The sequence below is a fragment of the Lampetra planeri genome, chromosome 1, assembly GCF_965212315.1.
Source record: "Lampetra planeri chromosome 1, kcLamPlan1.2.h2, whole genome shotgun sequence".
Taxonomy (NCBI): domain Eukaryota; kingdom Metazoa; phylum Chordata; class Hyperoartia; order Petromyzontiformes; family Petromyzontidae; genus Lampetra; species Lampetra planeri.
Window position 1 is genome coordinate 11,885,191 of NC_136107.1, and position 23,429 is coordinate 11,908,619.

Consider the following 23,429-nt stretch of genomic DNA (forward strand, 5'->3'; position numbering starts at 1 on the left):
AAATGCACTTGAACTTGAAGGAAATAACACCTACTACCCAGGAACAAAAATTGTGTTACAGCTTTTTTTCAATGTGTAAAATGGAAGGCATGCAATTAAAAACTAAGCTTAAATATAACATTAGCAATTAAAAGTACATAAGCCATTATGGGCTTTTCTTTGTCTCCTGATAGCGAATTTGTACATGGAAGATTTGAAACAAAAGCAATAGCTTCAAGCACATAAACCCTCTGCTTGGTTTAGATATGTGGATGACACATTGGTGGTCTGGCCACACGGAAAAGATACACTTCACTAATTTCTAAATCATCTCAACTCGCAAAACCCATCCATACAGTTCACCATGGAAGTGGAAGCTGACAGAACTTTCCCATTTCTGGATATTCTGCTCGGACTGGGTCGAAATTATTAAATAACACACAGCGTTAACCAAAAATAAACGCACACTGACACCTATTTGAATGCAGTCACACCATCACCCCGCACAGAAATCCGCTCTCATCAAGACGCTCATTCATCGGGCTAAAAAAGCATCAGTGGATGATAGTCTGAGAAGTGAAATTAAACATGTTAAAGAAGCGCTGCAAATGAATGGTTACAATGATGCACAAATCAACAGGGCATTGAATGCCAAAAATAAATAAAATAACACGAGCATTGAAATTGCTCAAGTAATTAAAACTATTAAAATATTGCACATTGTGGGATTAACTGATAAACTAGCCAAATTTTGGGAAAGCAAAACATCCGAGTCAGATTTGGCACGGCACATAAAATACAGAAATTAATACCTGGTACAAAGGAAGCTATTAACAGAAGGTGTGTACCGGATTAATTGCACATGTGGCAAATGCTATGTTGGACAAACAGGACGAATGATCAGCACGAGACTAAAAGACCACCAAATAAATATTAAATACTCCCAAATACAACTGTCAGGTATAGCAGAACACGCGTGCCAACAAGGACACTCAATTAATTTTGATAATGTTGAAATTCTGTGCAAAAGAAGTTACTACTGGCCAAGACTAATTAGAGAATCTATCGAAATTGAAAGAAATAAAAATAATTTTAATCATTCGGATAGCTACCGACTTAGTGCTGCTTGGAAGCGAATCATCAAATAATACATTGTTTAAATGTATGCCTAAACAGGCCACCATACTTCAATAGAGATTACTGTTGGTATGGCTATTTTAGTACACCATGGACAGGAAGTACAAGATGAATGGCTCGCATAATGCGCAAGCATAATGTACGTTTATTCATTAATCCCCCCCCCCCACTTTGCGCAAGAAGAGCGCACAAGTATTATCATCACTTCTACTCCTCTATATAAAGAACGAAACAGGTGGACTTCTCCACAAATCTGACTGTCACCTGATGAAGCTAGTTGTAATTACTGGTGAAACGTTGTACTCAGATTGTAAATGTTGTGGCTTGGCTCTCCAACACACCGGTGTGCTGTACAAGTGAGAAATTGGCATGTTCTGTTTACGTGACAACCCTTACTAATTGGCTGTGTTGGGTGGTGGCGGGTTTGATCAAACATTTATATATTTACGCAATCTTCCCCAAAAAAACCTGTATTATGGATAATCCGTTATATAATAGCACACTTTAGAAAAAGCATTAAGATGAGGCCACACTCAACCTCAGCTCACATCTAAAAAAAACTAAAGCAAAAGTGACATGATGTGGTGGAGGTGACAGAGCAGGCAATCCATTGATCCATAGAGAATTGACCTTTTTTGCTGTGATGACCAAATGGAATTCACCTCGATCTAAACCAAAGGATGCACATGGCCCCAGCATGAGATAAAGTGACATTTACTGCCATTCTGCTCAACGCATGGTCCACATAAAGCAGTTACACACAGGGAAACATGCAAATGACTTCATGGACTGTAGCTCGTGACTGATGGCATCCTCCTGTTGGCTAGACGTTGTCTAACAACGGCAGGAGGGAGAAAATAATTAGGGATTTTCCATGGGGGGGAAAATGTGTCCACATTTACAATTTTAAAACAACATTGGGCAGGCATTGAGGGCAAATTAAAGCAAGTTTAATAGGGTACAATATATCTGCAAGGGTAATTGTGGGAAGGGCATAAAGTAAAATGGTGTTCACTGGGTGGTAGGGGGGGTATTGAATAATCTGGCTGTGCCTTTGTTGACATTGTTAGAGCTAGTTCAAAGACAATAGCAGGTTCCTCGAATAATTAAGATGCTACTTTGTGTTCACTTAGCAGTTTTGTATAGTTTTGGTTAAGTGTAACAAAGTACACTTATAAATTTAAACCATTTAATGAAAGTCACCAATATTTCTAAGCACCTATATTCCCGAGGCAATATTTCTTCAAAACATATCGTCTTGAATAAATAATCATGAATTGTTCTTCGAATAATATATCTTTCTGCTTAAGAACATAATTAAAGACACGTTTCTAAACTGGCAACAACTGACCTATATTGTGAGAAAAAGTGAAAGGCTGTATGAATCACACTGTACAACGACTGACAGGGTCAATGTGATTTAAACAGCGTGATGCTACCTGGTAATCAAGGTCGAGAGATTCGTAGTCTCCCATGACCCGAAAGCGCTGCATGTGGCGGTCCACCGTCAGGTTTCCGTGACGACCGCTTCTCGTGATGGTCACATCGTGCCAGTGCTGATCATCCAGAAGGCTGCCAGCGCTCACTGTGATGTAACCCATGCCCTCGCCCGCATCTCCTTCCATTCCAATGAGGTCTCGCCCTTAGAGGGGAAAACAAAACACAGACGAGCGCGTGGGGCCATGAAAAGACTGTCAACATTTTATTTCCCAAAAGCTGCAGAGTTCACCGGAAGATCAAATACATTTTACGGCCAAATAGACTCTGCCCTGCAAACCATCCGTTCATTGGAAATCGTTGCGAGTGCTTTGTTTGTTTGCAAGATCGCCCGAAGGCTCCGCTCCGCCACGGTGGCGACCCAAGCGCTGCGAGCGATTTACCGAGACTCAGGTGCAGGTGCAGCCGTCCCCTGTGGATCTGGAGGATGAGGCCATCTCCCCGCTGGCCCTCCCCGTGCAGCAGCACGCCATCGCTGCGCTTCGTGCGCATCCGCAGCGACACCACATCCTTGCGCGTCCGCCGCACCTTGTGCTCGAAGCGGTACGCCAGCAGGCTCCGTCCGTCAAAGTAAGCCACCGACGACCCTGTCGAGACGCCACACGAACGCACATACAGTGTTCATCCACTGTACTTTCTGCAGGTCAAAACACATCCACCTTTTGCTTCTTTCCTCACCCTGCTCGATTTTGAAATTCCCTCCCATGATATAGTTCCCCCCAATTACTTATATCCTTGCTCAATTCAAGAACCACATTAACTTGCTTGTATTGCACTTTGAACAGTGCTGTTTGTTGCTGGCTTCTTGGAGATTTGAACGTTTGCCCAGCAACTGTCATAAAAAAAAAACCTTGAAATTGTGTGGCTTGTTTGTCCTTATATGATATTGTGCTTGTATCTGTGTGGGAACGTGGACAAAAACATTTCTTCTGTGCCTCATTATTTGGGAGTAATTCCCTGCTTTAATTTACTCTTGGTTTTCTGTAGGAATATTGCACTGTTTTATGTAGAAGCGATAACTTTAAAAAAAAAAACGTTCAGCAACATGAATATATTTTTAATGTATACATTTTACATGAAACTGAATCTCAAGAAATGGTGTATGATGGAAAATATTGTAATAATTTTGCATTTAAACAAATATGGATGAAATTTTTTTTTAATTAACAAAAAACGAAATGAGGCCAATTATAAACACACATAAAACTACAGTATGTTTAAAAATACAATGTAGCTCATATAAAAAAAACCCATCATCCCCATAATACAGGTCCCTATGAAATCATATTCAAGGACAAGCCGATCGCCTCAGCAGTACATCTGCAGTTGCTGATCATTGTTATAATGCAGTGGGCTCGCACGATATTGTTTTTTCCGAGACCAAGGTACTCTGCAAACCTTCGGGCTACCATCAAAAAATTATGCATGAAGCCATCCATATATATAAACACAGAGACAATTTCAACCGAGAAGATGGGTATCAGCTGAGCAATCATTGGAAGGATGTTATTAACCAAGCAAAGTCGTAACTTACTGTGGTGCTTCCATTCTTCCCTGCCGTTTAGCTGTTATCTCCGACTCTCTGAGTTGCATTGCCCTGTTAGGTGCCTCTGCATTGACGGGCTGGGGTCTCACACACATGGCCATCTCTGCTCCCTTAGCCTCGATGTATCGATGGTTCTGGCTGTGTGATGGGCTGTGTGTCTCACTGGCTTGACCACCGTTGTGATGGTTCTCTTGCGTGGACGCGCTTGCCTCTCACAGCGCAGTTGGCAGCGCTGCAGCTTGTGTTACACATAGACATGATTTTAACTTGCTAATCCCCCTAATCTCTCTGCCTAATCTCTCCCATCAACATAGTGCTAATCTCCCATTAACACTGCCGTTGTGCGCATATGCGGGGATGATACTCTTATGCGGCGACGGAAGCTCATTTCATGATAATCTCTCTCCCGATTCTCTCTCTCCCCCTAATCTCTCCCATTAATACAACTGACGTGCTTGTGTCCGGGGATGGAATTCCTTTCCAGCTCAGGCCCCGCTTGCTTGCCCATCACCACATATATAACCTTGTTGTAACAGCTCTCTCGCTGGTTCAGCAGTTCCACTGCTGGATTATTTTTTCCGCCTGAGGACGACAGCTTATGTTGCGATCGAAACGTCGTGATATATTATCCATTTTTATGCTTTCATGCTGCTGTTTACTCTGATATATTTAATCACGTTGGTGATATCTTCTTTAATTTCTCCCCTCATTATTTTCCTACTTGGTTTACAAAGTTCTGTGATATCTATCCTATGTTTTGCATTTTCATCCCTGTTCATATCTCTGAGTTTCTTCATCATGCATCTTGGGAGTTTCAGATCGATTTTATTTTGCTAACCCACTTTCAGCACACTTTTACAATGGCATCTATTTCACTATGTATAGTGGGTGGCATCCATTTCATAATTTGCTTCTATAATTTGAAGCTTATACACAGTCTAAATTCTGCTTCCTCCTGAACTCTTGCTATGCACCCGCACATACAGCCATATAGATAAGGCCCTTTTATGAATGTAATTGACATTACAAGGATTAAAAAAAAAGTTCAACAAAGGTGCTTTTGTGTTTGCTCCATATACAATCCCAGGGGTACAAGGTTTGCTTGGTTAGCTATGGCCAGAAATTCATAAACCCTTGGTTTCCTCAAGGCAAATTTTCAAGTCATACTTATCATAACTTGGAGCTGCCTATTTTACATTTCAATATTTTCAATAATCTTGCCATTAGTTTTTCAGCCAAAATTATTCATGCATTTTCTAAGGGCGACTGCTGGAATATGATTATCACCGGTAGAGCATATGTAATGTAGTAACTTGGCGGGAGACGACCTTACGGGTAGCACACTCTTTATTTACACCAACTTATATTACACGGGTGGCTAATCTGCCGCCTAACCCACGGGGTTCCCCTGGCTACACCCACACGGGCTCTCACGCCCCGTAGCTTCTCAGAACCCACCCGGCTGGGGTGTCCGTCTCGACTCTGGGTCCCACAGCCTCGTCCCACATGGACGTCAGACCACGGGTCCCACAGTCTCGCCTCCGAGCCACACAGGGTCCCGGCCCTTACAAGGACAGCGGAACTAGGGGTCTCAGGGCCCTACCTCTTCAACTCCGTCTTCGATCGTCCACTGGTTAACAACTCCCCGAGTGCTCCCGCGCATCCCCCTTTATAGTCCCTCATGCGAACATCGCTGAGAGCACCCACCCCAGTTGACCAATCACCGCGCGCTGCCCACGATCCTATTTCCCACCTTGTGTCAGCGCGCACAGCCACGCACCCCGCGCCGCCCCGTGATCTCTCACTGTCGGCGCGCGTCAACACCACCACTACATCACCCCCTACCACATAGCTCGCAGCCGACCCGGCTGCTATAAAAATAATGTTACTACCCCCCCCCCCCCCGTGTGTGCCCCGTAACACAAACAACAATCACAACAACACAACAATAACTCCGCCATCCGCAAGAATCAGAACATGGCACCGCAACAACAAGGACAATATGTACAACCCGGCGAGCGACAACGATAAATGTGTATGCAAAAAAAAATGACTCGTGCAGCGTCCCTTCATTTCCGAGTGCCCCTTGAACGGGACATTATACCGGGCAGAAGGGGAACGCGGCGGCAAGCTGCAATCTCGGGCCCTCCCCTCTTTTTTTTTTTTTTTTTCTTTCTTTCTTTCTTCCATGAAAAGTGTCGTGTCTTAGCACGAGTCCGCCTGGCCGGTCCGTCGTATGGCACCAGACGCGGTTGACCGTCCGGTGGTGCCGGCAGTCCAGGAAGGCACGGGGCAGGCATCGGAGATCTGCGCATGCCTCGGGGTTCCGGTTCACGACGGTCAATAGCCGTCAAGTCCGAGACACCTGGGAGTGGGTCAGGCGGAGACACGTGAGGATCAGACTGCGACACATCCCTCCCCGAGTCGACGGCCACATCACACGCTCGGTCGTTACAGCACAAAGGGGGGTCATGCGGTGCCGCGAAGGGTTTCAGCCGGGAGGGGTGTACGTACCAACGGCGTTTTTCCCATTTAATCTGGATACTCTGGGGTCGTGCAATACGCACGATTTCCACGGGTCCCCTCCATGGTCTCAACAATTTAGGGGACGTAGCCAACGGTGCATGTGGGCAGTGCAGCCAGGCCTTATCGCCTGGTTTCCAATCATGCGTATACACCTTTCGTGCATGCAATCTTTCGTTAGCGACCTGGTGAGACCTTGAATTCAACCTCACAGCCTCTCGCGCTTCAGCCAGTTTGGCGATATTAAATTTGATGTGGTCGGCCAATTTAGATTTTTCACATGGCTGGGAAATCCCCAGTTGGACATCCATGGCCGGATCGGCCTCCCGGCCATACATGAGAAAAAATGGGGAAAACCCCGTGGCCGCATGGGGGGCCATTCGATAGGCCGCGAGTACCCCAGGTACCTGTAAGTCCCAATCAACCTGATCGTTGCAGACCTGTTGGAACAGCATGGAAGTAATCGTCCTGTTTAGACGTTCAACCATTCCATCAGTCTGCGGGTGGTACGGGGAGGTACGCACTTTCTTCGTACCCAACAGGTCGCACACCTCGCGCAACAAAACGCTCGAAAAATTATTTCCTTGGTCCGTCAGCAAGCGTTCGGGGGCGCCTTTGTCCAAAACATAGCCCTGGACAAAGGCGTCCGCCACTGCCGCAGCCGACTGGTTGGCGAGTGGCTACGCCATGGGCCATCGGGTGAAGTATTCGACGCCAACCAGCAGGTACTTGTTACCCCTAGGTGTAGTGGGAAAGGGCCCCAAGATATCGAGCGCAACCAGTTCGTTCGTGCGCGAAACCTGAATGGATTTTAGCGGTGGATTAGCCGCTATTTGTGGTGGTTTTCTTTGAGCACACCCACACATCCCTTGAGGATGTTTGCCACGTCGCTCCCCATACCCGGCCAATAGTAGTCCCGTTGGAGTAGGGCGAGCGTTTTGTGAAATCCCAAATGCATGAGTCGTTCGTGAGCAGCCAGAACGACCCTACCCTGCATAGCAGATGGAACAACGAGCGTATGACGCCGGGACATATTGTCCCACTTCATCAGGAGGCCCTGTCTGACCACCCAGGAACCGACCCGCGTCTCCCCCCCCCCCCCCCCCCCGGGAGCCTCTGCCTTCCGACGCAACATGAGTAGGGAACTGTCGGCCATTTGGAGACGGCCCCACTCGATAAGAGGCAACGCGAGTAACGAGTCCCCGCCCGTGGGAGCGGCGGGCGCGTCGACCCCGGGAGCGTCAGTGGCGGCGAGCAAAACTTCCGCGGGGACGTTGACAGGGGGTTTACACCGCGCCGATCCCAGAAGACATGCGCATTCCGAGCGAGGCGACAACCGCGACAAGGCATCCGCATTCGAGTGCCGCAATCCCTTACGGTAAATCGTCGTGAATTGGTAGTCTTGGAGGACCTCCAGCCATCGGGACAATTGGCCGGAGGGTTGCGCCACCCGCATAGCGTATTGGAGAGCCGCGTGGTCCGTTCGAACAGTAAAATGACGGCCGTAGAGATACGGCCTGAATTGCTGTATAAAAAAAACGATCGCTAGCAATTCACGACGTGTTACACAGTAGCGTTGTTCCGCAGGCGACAAAACTCTGCTACCGTAGGCGACCACCCGTTCGACCCCCCCGACCACCTGTGAGAGCACTCCCCCGATACCCGTGTTACTGGCATCCGTGTCAAGCAGGAACGGTTGCGTGAAATCGGGGTAACACAAGGGAGGAGCCCGCACCAAAGCGTCCCGAAGGGAGCAGAACGCCGCCTCCTCTTCCGGCCCCCAGTGAAACCTTACCCCTTTAACCGTCAAAGCGTGTAGGGGCCTGGCTATGGTGGCAAAATGTTCGACAAAACGGCGGTAGTAGGAGGCGAATCCTATGAAGTTGCGGACTTCAGTGACTGAGGTTGGCGTTGGCCACGAGCCGACGCAGTGCGTCTTAGCAGGGTCTGTAGAGATCCCTGAACGGCCAACGATATGCCCCAAGTACCTGACCGATTCCCGAAGCAGGTGACATTTAGCCGGTTTAAATTTTAATTTAGCGGAACGCATCCTGAGGAACACCCCTCTCAATTGCTGGAGGTGCTCCTCGAAAGTCCGGCTGAAAACGATGATATCATCTAGGTAAATCAAACAGGTGTCCCATTGGAGTCCTGACAAAACCAATTCCATGAGCCTCTGGAACGTGGCGGGAGCAGAATGTAAGCCCATGAGCAATAGATTGAATTCAAATAGGCCTCCTGGTGTCCGGAAAGCGGTCTTTGGTTATATTCTTAGGTTTTTTCGGTAAAGTCAAGTAGGTAAAACATCAAAATTAATGAAAATAAAATAAAATAAAAACAAATATCACGATGTTTCGGAGGCAACACAAGTCTCCGTCATCAGGTGGGACCGTCACAGCCGAATTAGCTGCATCAAGTGAGGCAATGATTCAAGAAGTAATCCCTTATAAGCAAGTTGAAGGGGGGAGGAGAGGGGGGGGGGGAGCTCATCAGAATGTGGTAGCCAATGAATGGAACGTATCGGGAGGAAGGGGGGCGGGGCTAAAAGACAGCACGGAGTGCTAAGTACAACGCATCGGGAGGGGGAGGGGGGGGGGAGCAGGGCCAAAACAATGGACGACGGCTTGGACGCGGTTGCTGCTGCACACGCCAACACAATGGACAGAGAGGGGGGGAGGGGAGGTCTGATACACATGATAGACAAAAGAACGAAAATGCCCATGTTTATACCAATGCTGGCTGAACAATGAAGAGAGCACTGCCAAAAAATAACTGGGGATGTTAACACTCGGTAAAGTAAAGTAAAATAGTGCCTGTCAGATAAGATGGTCCAAAAAAAGTGTAATTAAATCTTTTTTGCGTGGTTGATAACATCTTTCCAATGATTACTAAGTTTGTACCCATCATCACGGTTGAAATTATGTCTGTGTTTGTATATTTGTATGGCTTCGTGTACAAACCTTTGATGGTAGCCGGGAGGTTTGCAGTGAACCTTGGTCTCGGAAAAGACAATTTCATGAGAGCCCACCGAGTTGTAGCAATGATCGGCAACGGCAGAAGAATCAGTTCTGCCGTGTTTCAGATCTGACTTGTGCTCGCGGACACGATCAGAAACATGACGTTTCGTTTCTCCAATGTAGCAATCACCACAAATGCAACTCAATTTGTAGACTCCAGGATACTGTAAGTCAGGAACGACATCCTTCACAGATGGAATCAGATCACGGATTTTATGCACTGTACTGAATCGGACTTGGATCTTATGTTTGTTTAGAATTTTGGAGATCTTTTTGGTCACGCCTGCTATGTATGGTAACGTGATGGTTTTGGTCGGAGTTTCATGTGGCTGTTTCTGTGTGGTGGGAGAGACAGCTTGGCGGATAGTACGGTCAGAGTATCCGTTCATCCTGAGGGCCCGATGTACATGTCTTAATTCACCGGTCAGGTGGTGTTTGTCAGAAATGCCATGGGCTCTGTGGTATAGCGTTTTGATTAGAGAATTCTTTTGAGATGGGTGGTGGTGGGAATCCAGTTTCAAGTAGGAATCTGTGTGGGTGGCTTTCCTGTAGACATAATGTCCCAAGGATCTGTCAGGCCTCCTCTCAAACAGAATATCCAAGAATGGTAGTTTACCGTCTTTCTCCACTTCCATGGTGAATCTGATGGATGGGTGTCTAGAATTGATGTGGTCCAAGAAGTGGTTCAATGCTGGGAGGCCATGTGGCCAGATGACGAAAGTGTCATCCACATACCTCTTCCACAGGGAAGGACGCAGGGTAGATGTCTGGATGGCGTCTGATTCAAACTTTTCCATGAACATGTTGGCTATAACTGGTGACAAAGGGGATCCCATAGGGGTACCCTCATTCTGTTTGTAGAAGGTGCCATTCCAGGTCTTTGGTTTCCATTCCTCATCGAGGGGCAATTGCCAAAATCCCGAAAGCAGGTCAAGCGTCGAAAAAAACTGTGCTCCCGCCAAGGCATCCAGCGACTCATCCATCCTGGGGAGTGGATACGCGTCGGCCATCGAGATTTTATTTAGGCGGCGGAAATCCACACAAAACCGCAAGGACCCGTCCTGTTTTTTAACAAGGACGATGGGAGCACCCCACGGACTGGAAGAGGGCGAAATGATGTCGGCAGCCAACATGTCATTAACAGCCGACTGCACATGCTCCTTCTCGGCTGGGCTGAGCCGGAAGGGATTCTGCCGAATAGGGGCCGCGTCACCCGTCGCTATGTGGTGGCGCAACAGGTCCGTGCAGCCAATATCGTACTTGTGTCTGCTAAACACGTCAGCGAATTCGAGTAGCAGGCCCCTCAACGCTCCCAACTGCACACTAGACAAGTTACTAGACCCAGCACACAACGAGTCCAAACATTCTGTCCCCTCCTCCAATGGAGGATGCGTATCGAGGCTAGAATCCGCATGTGCAACGAGCTGTTCATCGACGGGTAGCGGCGCCGCGTGAGCCAGCACCGTGCCCTGTGTAATTACAGCTGGCCGCGATCCCATATTCAGAACCATAACGAACGGATCCCTGTCCGCCCGCACCATGGTCTGAGCTACCGCTAATTCGAGGCCCCCAACAGCTCTGTTAGACGGCCCCAACAGAACACTTTGTTCCGCCGCATCCACCCCGAGGGATTTTCGCAATCGAAGGGGTACCAACATTTGCGATCCCGGGGGCACCCGCACAGTCTGAGTTGCCAGCGCCTGAACCGTAGCACAAACCGTGCGTATTTTGGTAGGACTCGTTAAAAATGCAACCCGCCGACCCGATGGAAACTCAATGCAGGCCTGATCGACGAGAATTTTAATGGGCATTTTAGCCAGAAAGTCCGTACCCAGTAAACAAGGAACTGCCAGAGATGATGACACAAAAATAGGACCCGCCAATTTGATATCGCCAATACAAATAGTCGCCCGAATCTGTCCGATGATTCCCAAAGAACCCCCGTTCGCCGCGTAAAACGGTACGTCCACCGGAAGAAGGGGTCGACTTTGGACGGGGAGGATGTTATAAATAAGGTCCGAAATGATAGTGGCCGACGCACCCGTGTCCACCAGCACCCGGACCTCAACCCCGTCAATAAAACCCGTTACTACGGACGACCCGGCCGACGCAGCCACTATCCTGTGGGCCAACTCGGACCATTCGACTGCTCCCGGGCCGTGTACGAACCCCCCTCGCCGAACCGAATCCCCGGTACCCATACGCGGTGCCCCCACTGCAAAGCGGCGACCCGAGTGTGCCGTGTATGTGGACCGAGCGTGTGGGGTGCCGCGACTTGCCGGGGTTAGCTGGGACGACTTGGGGCCTTGGTTGTCGTCCGGACGTGGTCCCGTAGCGCGCTGACGCGGAGCCCGGCAGCCGGACGCGACGTGACCCCGAAGGCCGCAGTTGTAACACATGACGAGGGACGTCGTAGGTTTCGGTTGCTCCAGCTTGCGGGACGATCGTATGGGCGAACGACCTCCCGATCTCCCCTCCCCCGGTCTCGACACGTTGAAGGCCTCCTCCCGAGCCGTATCAGTCTGAGGCTCGGCGACCGTCGCGGCAGGTGTCGCGATCCCCGCCGATGCACAGACGACTGCCCGCTTGCGCTTGAGGACCTCGTGTGCGTGGATACCTGTAGCAACCCCCAAGGAGCAGATGTCCATTTCGTCCGCCGTATTGATGGGGACTCCCAGGTCGTGAGCCAACTCCAGCAGCTGCTCTGTCACCATGGCGTCCTTCCCCTCCTTGTCCATGCGGGGAAAAGCGGCGTCCGCCAGGGCGAGCAGCGCCGTGCGATAGGCGAGCGTAGTTTCTCCAACCATCTTACGCCGTTCGTAGAACTGGTGGCGACAGGTCGAGGGCGGTCCGAACACCTTAGCCTTGAGATGTAGCGCGGCCTGGAGCGTTGAGCGGGACGACCTCGGGGCGGATGTGAAGGCCGCAAGTGCGTCGTCGTCGAGCATCGCCGGCAGCGGCCGTAGGGCAGTGGTGTCGGACCAGCCCGACATCTCTTGATGTGCGAGGAACCTTCGTTGGAAGGCCCCCCAGTCACCCCCGTCTGCCTTGAACGCCGTCAGTGTGGGCAGTCTTTGTTGGAAGACCTGTTCGTCGTCCTCCGATGAGTGCTTTTCCCGCGCGCGCTGTGGTTGACGAAAATGTCGGCTCCGTCGGCAGGCGCATGGTGGAGAGTTTTGGCGCGCGCCGATGACGCGGGCTGTGTAGAGTGGAGGTCCCCGACCACGTGGTGTCCACGCTTCCCGCCAATCGATGGTGGACCCTCAAAAATGGCGCCAATTTCAAAACTTTCGGCGCGGAGCGCGTTCTGGCGAGATCCCTCCGGCCGCGCTCCCTCCTCCACCCTCGTAGTCGTCCTCCCGCCTGCTGAAATGGTGATTTCTGCCAAAATTGAAGCGGCGGCGAGCAGCAACTCCGCCAGGCGGGAGTGTGCATCCTGTAGGCTGGTGTCGGAGGCGAGTGGAGCGTCGGCCATCGCCGCGAAGTGCTGCATCGGCGGCAACTCTTCGTCCTCGCCTTCCGAGGCTTGTGGCTCCGGTACGTCGTCGTCTTCCCGATCTCGCTCGTGGGTATGGGTAGTCTTCCTAGTATCCATCCTTTTGAAGACAGGTTTACTTCTGACGCCAGTTGTAATGTAGTAACTTGGCGGGAGACGACCTCACGGGTAGCACACTCTTTATTTACACCAACTTATATTACACGGGTGGCTAATCTGCCGCCGAACCCACGGGGTTCCCCTGGCTACACCCACACGGGCTCTCATGCCCCGTAGCTTCTCGGAACCCACCCGGCTGGGGTGTCCGTCTCGACTCTGGGTCCCACAGCCTCGTCCCACATGGACGTCAGACCACGGGTCCCACAGTCTCGCCTCCGAGCCACACAGGGTCCCGGCCCTTACAAGGACAGCAGAACTAGGGGTCTCAGGGCCCTACCTCTTCAACTCCGACTTCGATCTTCCACTGGTTAAGAACTGCCCGAGTGCTCCCGCGCGTCCCCCTTTATAGTCCCTCATGCGGACGTCGCTGAGAGCACCCACCCCAGTTGACCAATCACCGCGCGCTGCCCACGATCCTATTTCCCACCTTGTGTCAGCGCGCACAGCCACACACCCCGCGCCGCCCCGTGATCTCTCACTGTCGGCGCGTGTCAACACCACCACGACACATACACCAAAAGGTCAAAGTTAAAAACATGCATTCTAAAGCTGACACATTCATTGGCTGTAATTCTGCAATAGTAATTTCAACACCACAGGGCAGGCCATTCATTTTCGCTGAGCTGTACTAATCCATTTAAAATATCCATTGTCAAAAACCAGACAGCATCAGGATAGAGCACATCACGGTGAGAGGCATTCAGTGGAATCCTGTCCCTCTTGTGGAATCGGTCATTAAACGCTCACTGTAAGGACAGCCGTACAATTCTACGCGAAGTCCAATGCGGCCCTCGGGATTCCACTCAATCGGCACGAAGCGCAGGAATCGCGTGACGATGGAGCTCTGCAGTTCATGGCGCACGACCTTGTTAGAGTTCTTGTTGCCTGGGAACACCTGCAAGGGCACAATCACAACACAATGCCCTGCACTACAGACAGCCTCGGGCGCAACGCTGCGAAGAAAAATAAAAGCATGCGAATCAATATTCATGGGTCTTTCGGTAAAGTCACGTAGAAGGGAAGTAATAAAATAATAAAAATAAAACATAATAAAACAATTCTCACGACGTTTCGGCCACAACGCAAGCAGCCGTCCTCAGGCGAAGAATGAGACATTATCAAGCTAGGAGCTTATATAGGTGTAGCGAGGAGGAGCGCCTTAACAAAAGAATGTGCATATGAAGAGGAATTTAGCATACCAATGGGCAATGCGTAGGAGGTGGGCGGAGGGGTTTCAAAGTCCCATTATGCCCATGCATTATGCAGGATCAACAGCACCACGGGGGGGCGCAAGGAACAGCGTTAATAAAGGAAAGGAATGTTAATGATATGTAGCTGCATTTACCAAACAACCATGTAGAAAACCAAAGTAAAAAACTACATAAAAAACTAAAATATAAACTGATACTTACTATACTCTACAATAAGCTGAGTTACTAACAACAAATAATAAATTACAATTCTACGTCGTAAGAAGTATATAATATACTTCCATTTAAACTTTATTCTCTTAGCATATACAGTACTATATACTGCCATAGATAAACCCAACATTAAATTATATACTGTATTGCTGTAAGCCACCCTATACTTTATACATTTTAATATAACACTATGTATTATTCAACTCACCCTAATGTGTATCGAAATGGTTTATTACGTCCTTCCAATGATTGCTAAGCCTGAATCCATCTTCTCGGTTAAAATTGTCTCTGTGTTTGTATATGTGGATCGCCTCATGAACGAATCTCTCATGATAGCCAGATGGCTTGCAGAGAACCTCCGTCTTGGAGAAGTCAATGTCATGTGAGCCCACTGAGTTGTAACAGTGGTCTGCCACGGCTGAGGTGTTTGTCCTACCGTGTTTTAGATCAGCTTTATGTTCACGAATGCGGTCTGAGACGTGTCGTTTGGTTTCCCCAATGTAACTGCTACCACAGAGGCAACTTAGTTTGTAGACGCCAGGGTACTGTATGTCTGGAATCACATCTTTTACAGACGGTACCAGATCACGGATTTTATGTACTGTGTTGAATCGGACCTGGATCTTGTGTTTAATCAGGATTTTGGAGATCTTTTTTGTGACCCCAGCAATGTAGGGTAAGGTGATGGTCTTGAAAGGCTCCTCAACAGGATCCTTCTTGATGGTTGGAGTGATGGCTTTGCGGATTGTGTAGTCGGAGTAACCATTAGCCTTAAGAGCTTGGCGTACGTGTTTGAGTTCACTGGAAATGTGTTCATGGTCCGAGATGCATTGGGCTCTATGATATAGAGTCTTGATGAGGGAATTCTTCTGGGACGGATGGTGGTGGGAATCCGGTTTTAGATAAGCTTCCATGTGGGTGGCTTTCCTGTAGACAGAGTGGCTCATTGAACCATCAGGTCTCCTTTTGATGATGGCAAGCTACCCTTTTTGGATGTCCTAATCAAAAGGAGACCTGATGGTTCAATGAGCCACTCTGTCTACAGGAAAGCCACCCACACGGATGCTTATCTAAAACCGGATTCCCACCACCATCCGTCCCAGAAGAATTCCCTCATCAAGACTCTATATCATAGAGCCCAATGCATCTCGGACCATGAACACATTTCCAGTGAACTCAAACACGTACGCCAAGCTCTTAAGGCTAATGGTTACTCCGACTACACAATCCGCAAAGCCATCACTCCAACCATCAAGAAGGATCCTGTTGAGGAGCCTTTCAAGACCATCACCTTACCCTACATTGCTGGGGTCACAAAAAAGATCTCCAAAATCCTGATTAAACACAAGATCCAGGTCCGATTCAACACAGTACATAAAATCCGTGATCTGGTACCGTCTGTAAAAGATGTGATTCCAGACATACAGTACCCTGGCGTCTACAAACTAAGTTGCCTCTGTGGTAGCAGTTACATTGGGGAAACCAAACGACACGTCTCAGACCGCATTCGTGAACATAAAGCTGATCTAAAACACGGTAGGACAAACACCTCAGCCGTAGCAGACCACTGTTACAACTCAGTGGGCTCACATGACATTGACTTCTCCAAGACGGAGGTTCTCTGCAAGCCATCTGGCTATCATGAGAGATTCGTTCATGAGGCGATCCACATATACAAACACAGAGACAATTTTAACCGAGAAGATGGATTCAGGCTTAGCAATCATTGGAAGGACGTATTAAACCATTTCGATACACATTAGGGTGAGTTGAATAATACATAGTGTTATATTAAAATGTATAAAGTATAGGGTGGCTTACAGCAATACAGTATATAATTTAATGTTGGGTTTATCTATGGCAGTATATAGTACTGTATATGCTAAGAGAATAAAGTTTAAATGGAAGTATATTATATACTTCTTACGACGTAGAATTGTAATTTATTATTTGTTGTTAGTAACTCAGCTTATTGTAGAGTATAGTAAGTATCAGTTTATATTTTAGTTTTTTATGTAGTTTTTTACTTTGGTTTTCTACATGGTTGTTTGGTAAATGCAGCTACATATCATTAACATTCCTTTCCTTTATTAACGCTGTTCCTTGCGCCCCCCCGTGGTGCTGTTGATCCTGCATAATGCATGGGCATAATGGGACTTTGAAACCCCTCCGCCCACCTCCTACGCATTGCCCATTGGTATGCTAAATTCCTCTTCATATGCACATTCTTTTGTTAAGGCGCTCCTCCTCGCTACACCTATATAAGCTCCTAGCTTGATAATGTCTCATTCTTCGCCTGAGGACGGCTGCTTGCGTTGTGGCCGAAACGTCGTGAGAATTGTTTTATTATGTTTTATTTTTATTATTTTATTACTTCCCTTCTACGTGACTTTACCGAAAGAACCAAGAAGATGAATCCCTGCAGTCACGAAAGCTTTAAATCGAAATCTTTCGGTAAAGTCACATAGATAGGGTCAAAGAAAATAACTAAAAATAACAAAAAAGCTACGACGTTTCGGTCGCAACACAAGCGGTCATCTTCAGGAAAAGGGGAGTTAGCTACCAAGGCAAACTGTTTACAAGGGTTTGAAATGGGCATAGTCCAAATGTCAGCAGCCAATGATGGCTGCTGACATTTGGCAGCCAACCGGACGGTGGTTGGATTTCCACCAATCAAAGGGCTGCCAGGTAAAAATTAGCATGTTAAAGAGAGATTAGCATGTTAATGGAAGATCGCAGAGCTGCAACCAAGGGGTCGGCGTGCGAAGTGACTGTGACAGAGCAAGTTTGAAATGCGCGTAAAGCACAACTAACATCGGAAGGTTGTAGGATGGGAACATCATAGCCAATTATGACAAACTGGTTGATAACGTTTTTACAATGATTGCTCAGTTTGTACCCATCTTCTCGGTTGAAATTGTGTCTGTGTCTACATATATGGATGGCTTCATGAACGAATCTTTGTTGATAGCCAGTGGGTTTGCAAAGTACCTTCGTCTTAGAGAAATACATTTCGTGTGAACCCACTGCATTAAAATAATGATCAGCCATGTCCGAGGTATTGGTCCTACCGTGTTTCAAATCTGCCTTATGTTCACGAACACGGTCCGAGACATGTCGCTTAGTTTCCCCAATGTAACTACTGCCGCGGACACAGCTTAGTTTGTCGACGCCGGGGTATTGCATGTCAGGGATCACATCCTTCACAGATGTGAGCAAATCACCTGGAGATAGTGAGATGTTCTTAATTAACGATACAAAATGAACTGAGTTGAGTACAGCTGAGGCGGTCTTACCAGTGAATGGTTGTAAGGTCTCAGACAGAAATCGGGCCAGTTTGTAGGTGGGTGAGTCTCCACCATTGACTCACCCACCTACAAACTTGGTTGCAGCTCTGCGATCTACCATTAACATGCTAATCTCTCTTTAGCATGTTAATGGTTGGTGGAAAACCAACCACCGTCGGGTTGGCTGCCGAACACTTACATTATCATTGGCTGCTGACATTTGGGCTACGCCCGTTTCAAACTCTTATAAACAGTTTGCCTTGGAAGCTAACCCCCCTTTTCCTGAAGACGACCGCTTGTGTTGCGATCGAAACATCGTAGTTTTTTTGGTATTTTCTTGGAACCTATCTACGTGACTTTACCGAAAGACCCAAGAATATGAATTCCTGCAGTCACGAAAGTTTTAAGTCAAGATTTCATGCGAATCAATGTTTGATAAAATCGATGTCGTCAGATCGAAAACAAAACTCTCGTCATTTATTTGATGCAAAAATATGTTACAAAAAAGCGATGTCTGCATGCAGGGTTGGTTAAATGTGTAATAAAGGACTCTTTCACTGTGTCTGTCTCCGTTGTCCTTTATTTGGGTTCTTTACAACTTTACCCCACACGGCCCTCGCTCAGAGTCTTCTCCGTCTCCCGCTCGGCAGCTTGGCAGCTGCCGTCGCTCACGTAGCCTTTTCTCCTCGCTCCCGATGCAGCTTCGCTGCTGGCTCTCCTCTCAGCCTCTCCGCCTTTATGCAGTCTCTCAGCTGCTCTCTCTGCAGCCCCACCGCTGCTCTCTGGTTCCCCAGTGCCCGGACACCGCTGGCCAACGGTGCCGAGTCCCGTCGTGTGGCAATCGCGCCACTCTCCACCCTCTGCCCTGCGTGGCCTCCTCTCGTCTTTATTCTTACACTCTCCTCCTGTCTCTTCCGGTTATCGCCCTTAAGAGCTTTCCCTTTTCCCCCACGTGACCTAACCCCTCCCCCAGTTACGTCATATCCGCGAGGCAGTTTACGCCCGAGTAGGTCAGGCTCCGTCTCCGGGTATGCGGCCATAGCTAGCTCCAAGACAGCACCCCTGTATGCCACCGGCTATTCTTAGGGTGCCCGCTGGCGTTGAACGAACCGGTGGTGAGCATCATCCGGCGGCTCGTACGCATCCGCCATCTCGTCAAAAACTCCTCTCAAGGTCTTCTTTTTTTCGGCCTTTATAGAACGGAAGAATCGCACCGACTCATCGTCGAGAAGAGTTGGCAGAACTTCCAGTGCCTCTGCGTCAGTCCACCTGGCGGAGCGCACCGCCGCCAAAAATCTGCAGGCGAAAGCACTCCAATCGCCACCGATGGAGAATTCTTTTACAGTTACCAAGTGACGGCTGCGACTCCTTGCTGCGCCGTCTTCTGCAGGTGACTCGTTGCGTGGCATATTCAAGATGGCGTCGCACCGCAACGTGTCCAAGATGGCGGCCCCCCGCCGCGGAGGGCGCAAGATGGCGGCTTCCCGCTGTTCTTCTCCTGCCACGCCCAAGATGGCGTCTTCGTGCCGCGTGGCAGATGGCGCTGGCAGCGCAGGCAAGACCGCGGCCTGCTGATCACCCCCGGGCCTCCCCGACGCCGTAACCGGCGTGACGAGGTCGCACAGTTGTGCCAGTACGGTTTTCAAGGTCTCCAGCTGCTCCGCCATCTGCCTCCATCGTAAGTCAGCGTCCTCCGGCGCGGACAGGTCCACCGACGCGGCGACATCTTGAACTCCTGGACCCGTACTCGTTCCCGCTCGGATCTCCTCCTCCATCATAGGCAGGTCCACTGCCTGAGGAAAGTCATCGTCGTCGGATGATGTAGTAGACAATGGTGCAGGAATAATCTTTCTTCTGAGCTGTTTTGACATGCCGTTTAACTTCTGACACCAGTGTAATAAAGGACTCTTTCACTGTGTCTGTCTCCGTTGTCCTTTATTTGGGTTCTTTACAACTTTGCACCACACGGCCCTCGCTCAGAGTCTTCTCCGTCTCCCGCTCGGCAGCTTGGCAGCTGCCGTCGCTCAAGTAGCCTTTTCTCATCGCTCCCGATGCAGCTTCGTTGCTGGCTCTCCTCTCAGCCTCTCCGCCTTTATGCAGTCTCTCAGCTGCTCTCCCTGCAGCCCCACTGCTGCTCTCTGGTTCCCCCGTGCCCGGACACCGCTGGCCAACGGTGCCGAGTCCCGTCGTGTGGCGATCGCGCCACTCTCCACCCTCTGCCCTGCGTGGACTCCTCTCGTCTTTATTCTTACACTCTCCTCCCGTCTCTTCCGGTTACCGCCCTTAAGAGCTTGTGACCTAAACCCTCCCCCAGTTACGTCATATCCGCGAGGCCGTTTACGCCCGCATTACAAATGTAAGCTCTGTTTTAGTTTTAAGGACTGCATGCTTCAAGAGCATTGTCTCAGTTATCTCAGCGTGGGTGAATATGGCACTTTCCAAGGTAGCAGAGGCACATTAAATTAGGATTATAACAACTATAAGGTTTAGAACTCTTTGAAATACATTGCCTTAATTCCTCAGCTACTGAAAAAATAGAAATTGTATTAAAGCCTTACCACGTAAAAAGGGAACCACAAATCTAAGTGAAAATCCTATTAAATTGAAAATAGCACATTGATGAAAGACATTTTATTCTATCCAAAAATATAACCATTTAAAATGTAAAACATTTAAATAGGTATTACATGTCAATCTGTACAACGTACATAATAGAAGATGGAATAGGTGTGTATAGAAAACTGACAAATTTCCCATAAGAAGCATTGAAAGGGTGCTTTAAAGACAAAAAGGGTGAGCAGGATTGTAAACCGAATGCACACAATGGTATGTGTTTGACCTCTGCGCTATGACAAGGTTACATTATAGCAATGTAGAATACATGAATAAGGTAATTCATTCTTCTTTGGTTCTTTCGGTTAAGTCACGTCTAAAGATAAAATAATACATTAAATAATAGCATATTACGACGTTTCGATTGCAACACAAGCAATCATCATCAGGCATAATACGTAATCAACCGGGCTATGCGTTAATTGTGTGTTGACCGACTCTCTGTGTTGCATTACATTACATTTCGATATTTTACTAGGTTATTTAATTTTAGTGTGTCTTTCTCCTGATGTTCAAGCTTGCGTGCCGTGCCGCGTCGTCATCTTACTTGCAGCAGCATCACGTTGCCGTCCACTCATTGATATGCTAATTTTTTCTCTGCCCCCTCCCTCTCTCCGCCCCCGCCCCCCTCTCTATATTTAAGGCACCGTCACAGAAACAACCTCTCTCTTTGTGCCGATATGTGTCCTCTCTCTGTGTGTCCTTGTGATGTCTGTCTGCTTGTATGTCTGTCTATAGGTTTCTAGTTAGATTATTGTTGCTATTTCTTTTATGCCTGATGATTGCTTGTGTTGCAATAGAAACGTCGTAATATGCTATTATTTAATTTATTATTTTATCTTTAGACGTGACTTAACCGAAAGAACCAAAGAATAATTCCTGCAGTCACGAAAACTCCAAAATTAAGGTAATTCATACATATTTTTATCATCTTTCTGCAAGTTGAGGTATTTACCTTACTAAGGGAAGCACATGTTAATTACAGTATGTGTGTGTATATAGTTGCCTGTAAATGCAATATCACAGAGGCTCCAACAGCCCCACGCAACCATTTTTCTTCATTTACGACACGGGTGATTGCTAAAATGGGATATAAATTGAAAAGGACCGCAGAGGTGGGCAGTTAATTTCTGTTTAAACAGGGTATGTCTGCATTAAATATTGCACTCATGTGTTTAACCCCTTGCTTGCCCAAGCACAATTGCGTAATCCCTGTGAAGAACTCGGGCAGTCTTTGTCCACAGGTGACACATTATATGAAAACAAGTGCCACTATCAGTTGTAAATATTGCGAATATGCACTGTGCGGCATTGTAAACGTTCACAAGTCCATTTTAATTATTTTTTTATTCTGTTAAATATCTGCCTGCTAGAGAACAAAAAGTTACTTTGAGAATGAATAATTACATTAATAAATTTCCCCAGCTTTCAGTATATTTTTAAATGGTATTTTTTTTAATCTACATGTGGGGTGGAATATGATAATATATACTTTGAATAAATTCACCACATCTTTCTTTAATTTTATGAGAAATTTTAAAATGCTAAAATTGCTAATAAGGATTTCTTGTAACAGCACATGAATGAATCACAGAGTACTTTTATCATATCCGTGCAGTTGTTTTTTTACATTGCAATCATTTCCATCTAATTTACTCTTCAGAACACAAAGTTCATACACAATGGCCCTGTCTCACAATTCCATTGTTTTTTTTATATAAATTTCGCAAACTATTCAAACAACGTCTTGTTTTGCATGTTAATAAAATTTGACAATTTTGGCATGTTTAACATTTATCACAGCAGTAAGCCAATATAACTAGGTTTTCCACGGCTGTCATGTTGCTCATAAAATGCAATTGTCCTTTTTTATGCCCTTGGCAGATGCTGAACACGGACCACTATTTATTTCTTAATGTATCCCTGTACTTTTAGCGTTGTCTCATTTTTCCAAGTAACGGATATCTGAAGTTGATTAAAGATGACCTGAGATTGTTGAAGATAATTATCTTCCACTTGATGTTACAAATAGTAATTGCAACTAGCATCATCAGGCAACAGCAAGATTTGTGGGGAAATAGAGGGATAAATGTAAAGTCGTCACTTGTGAGCCCCTCACGTGTGAAGGCCAGGGGGGGAAGGTTAATGAATGCCTCTATTTAAGATCAAAACAGGAGGATTTCTCCACAAATCAGGCTATCGCCTGATGATGCTAGTTGTAATTACTGGCGAAACGTCGTACTCAGATTGTAAATGCTGTGGATTTACTCTCCAACACACCTGTGTGCTGTACTAGTAACGCATTTGAATGTTCTCTTTACGTGACAATCCTTATTAATTGCCTGTGTCGGGTGGTGGCGGGTTTAACGGCGCATTTATATTTACGCGATCTAACCCAAAAAAACCTGTATTATGGATATGTGGTCGTGAAGCTTTAAAAGTTTCCAAATGATATTCTGCTGTTTTCCAGAGGATGCCCACCAAGGAGATGGAGCAATAAAATTAGCTCATGGGTCAGTTGTAGGTGGATTGTTACTTCGCAAGACTGTGAGAGATGGCAACACCTTGGAAAGGGCTTTATCCAACAGTGGATAGATCATTGCTGATTATGCTGACGATTCTATTATAAGCAAAGGCAATATGCTAAAAATGCAACTATGACAAGTATATTATTTATACTCTTTGGTTTTTTCGGTAAAGTCACATAGGTTAAAAAAGAAAACAAATAAATTAAATCACGTTTTGGAGGCA

At 47.4% G+C, this 23,429-nt stretch overlaps 1 protein-coding gene across 1 annotated transcript in view; it reads right to left on the reverse strand.

The window, feature by feature from the left end:
- LOC144717812 (contactin-associated protein-like 2) overlaps nt 1-23,429 on the reverse strand; it is a 191,865-nt gene that overhangs the window by 146,802 nt on the left and 21,634 nt on the right. The window contains exons 4-6 of the mRNA XM_078593481.1: nt 14,102-14,249; nt 2,997-3,200; nt 2,556-2,758 (exon numbers count right to left, since the gene is read on the reverse strand). Of these exons, the coding sequence (XP_078449607.1) occupies nt 2,556-2,758; nt 2,997-3,200; nt 14,102-14,249 (555 nt within the window). The remainder of the gene's footprint in view (nt 1-2,555; nt 2,759-2,996; nt 3,201-14,101; nt 14,250-23,429) is intronic.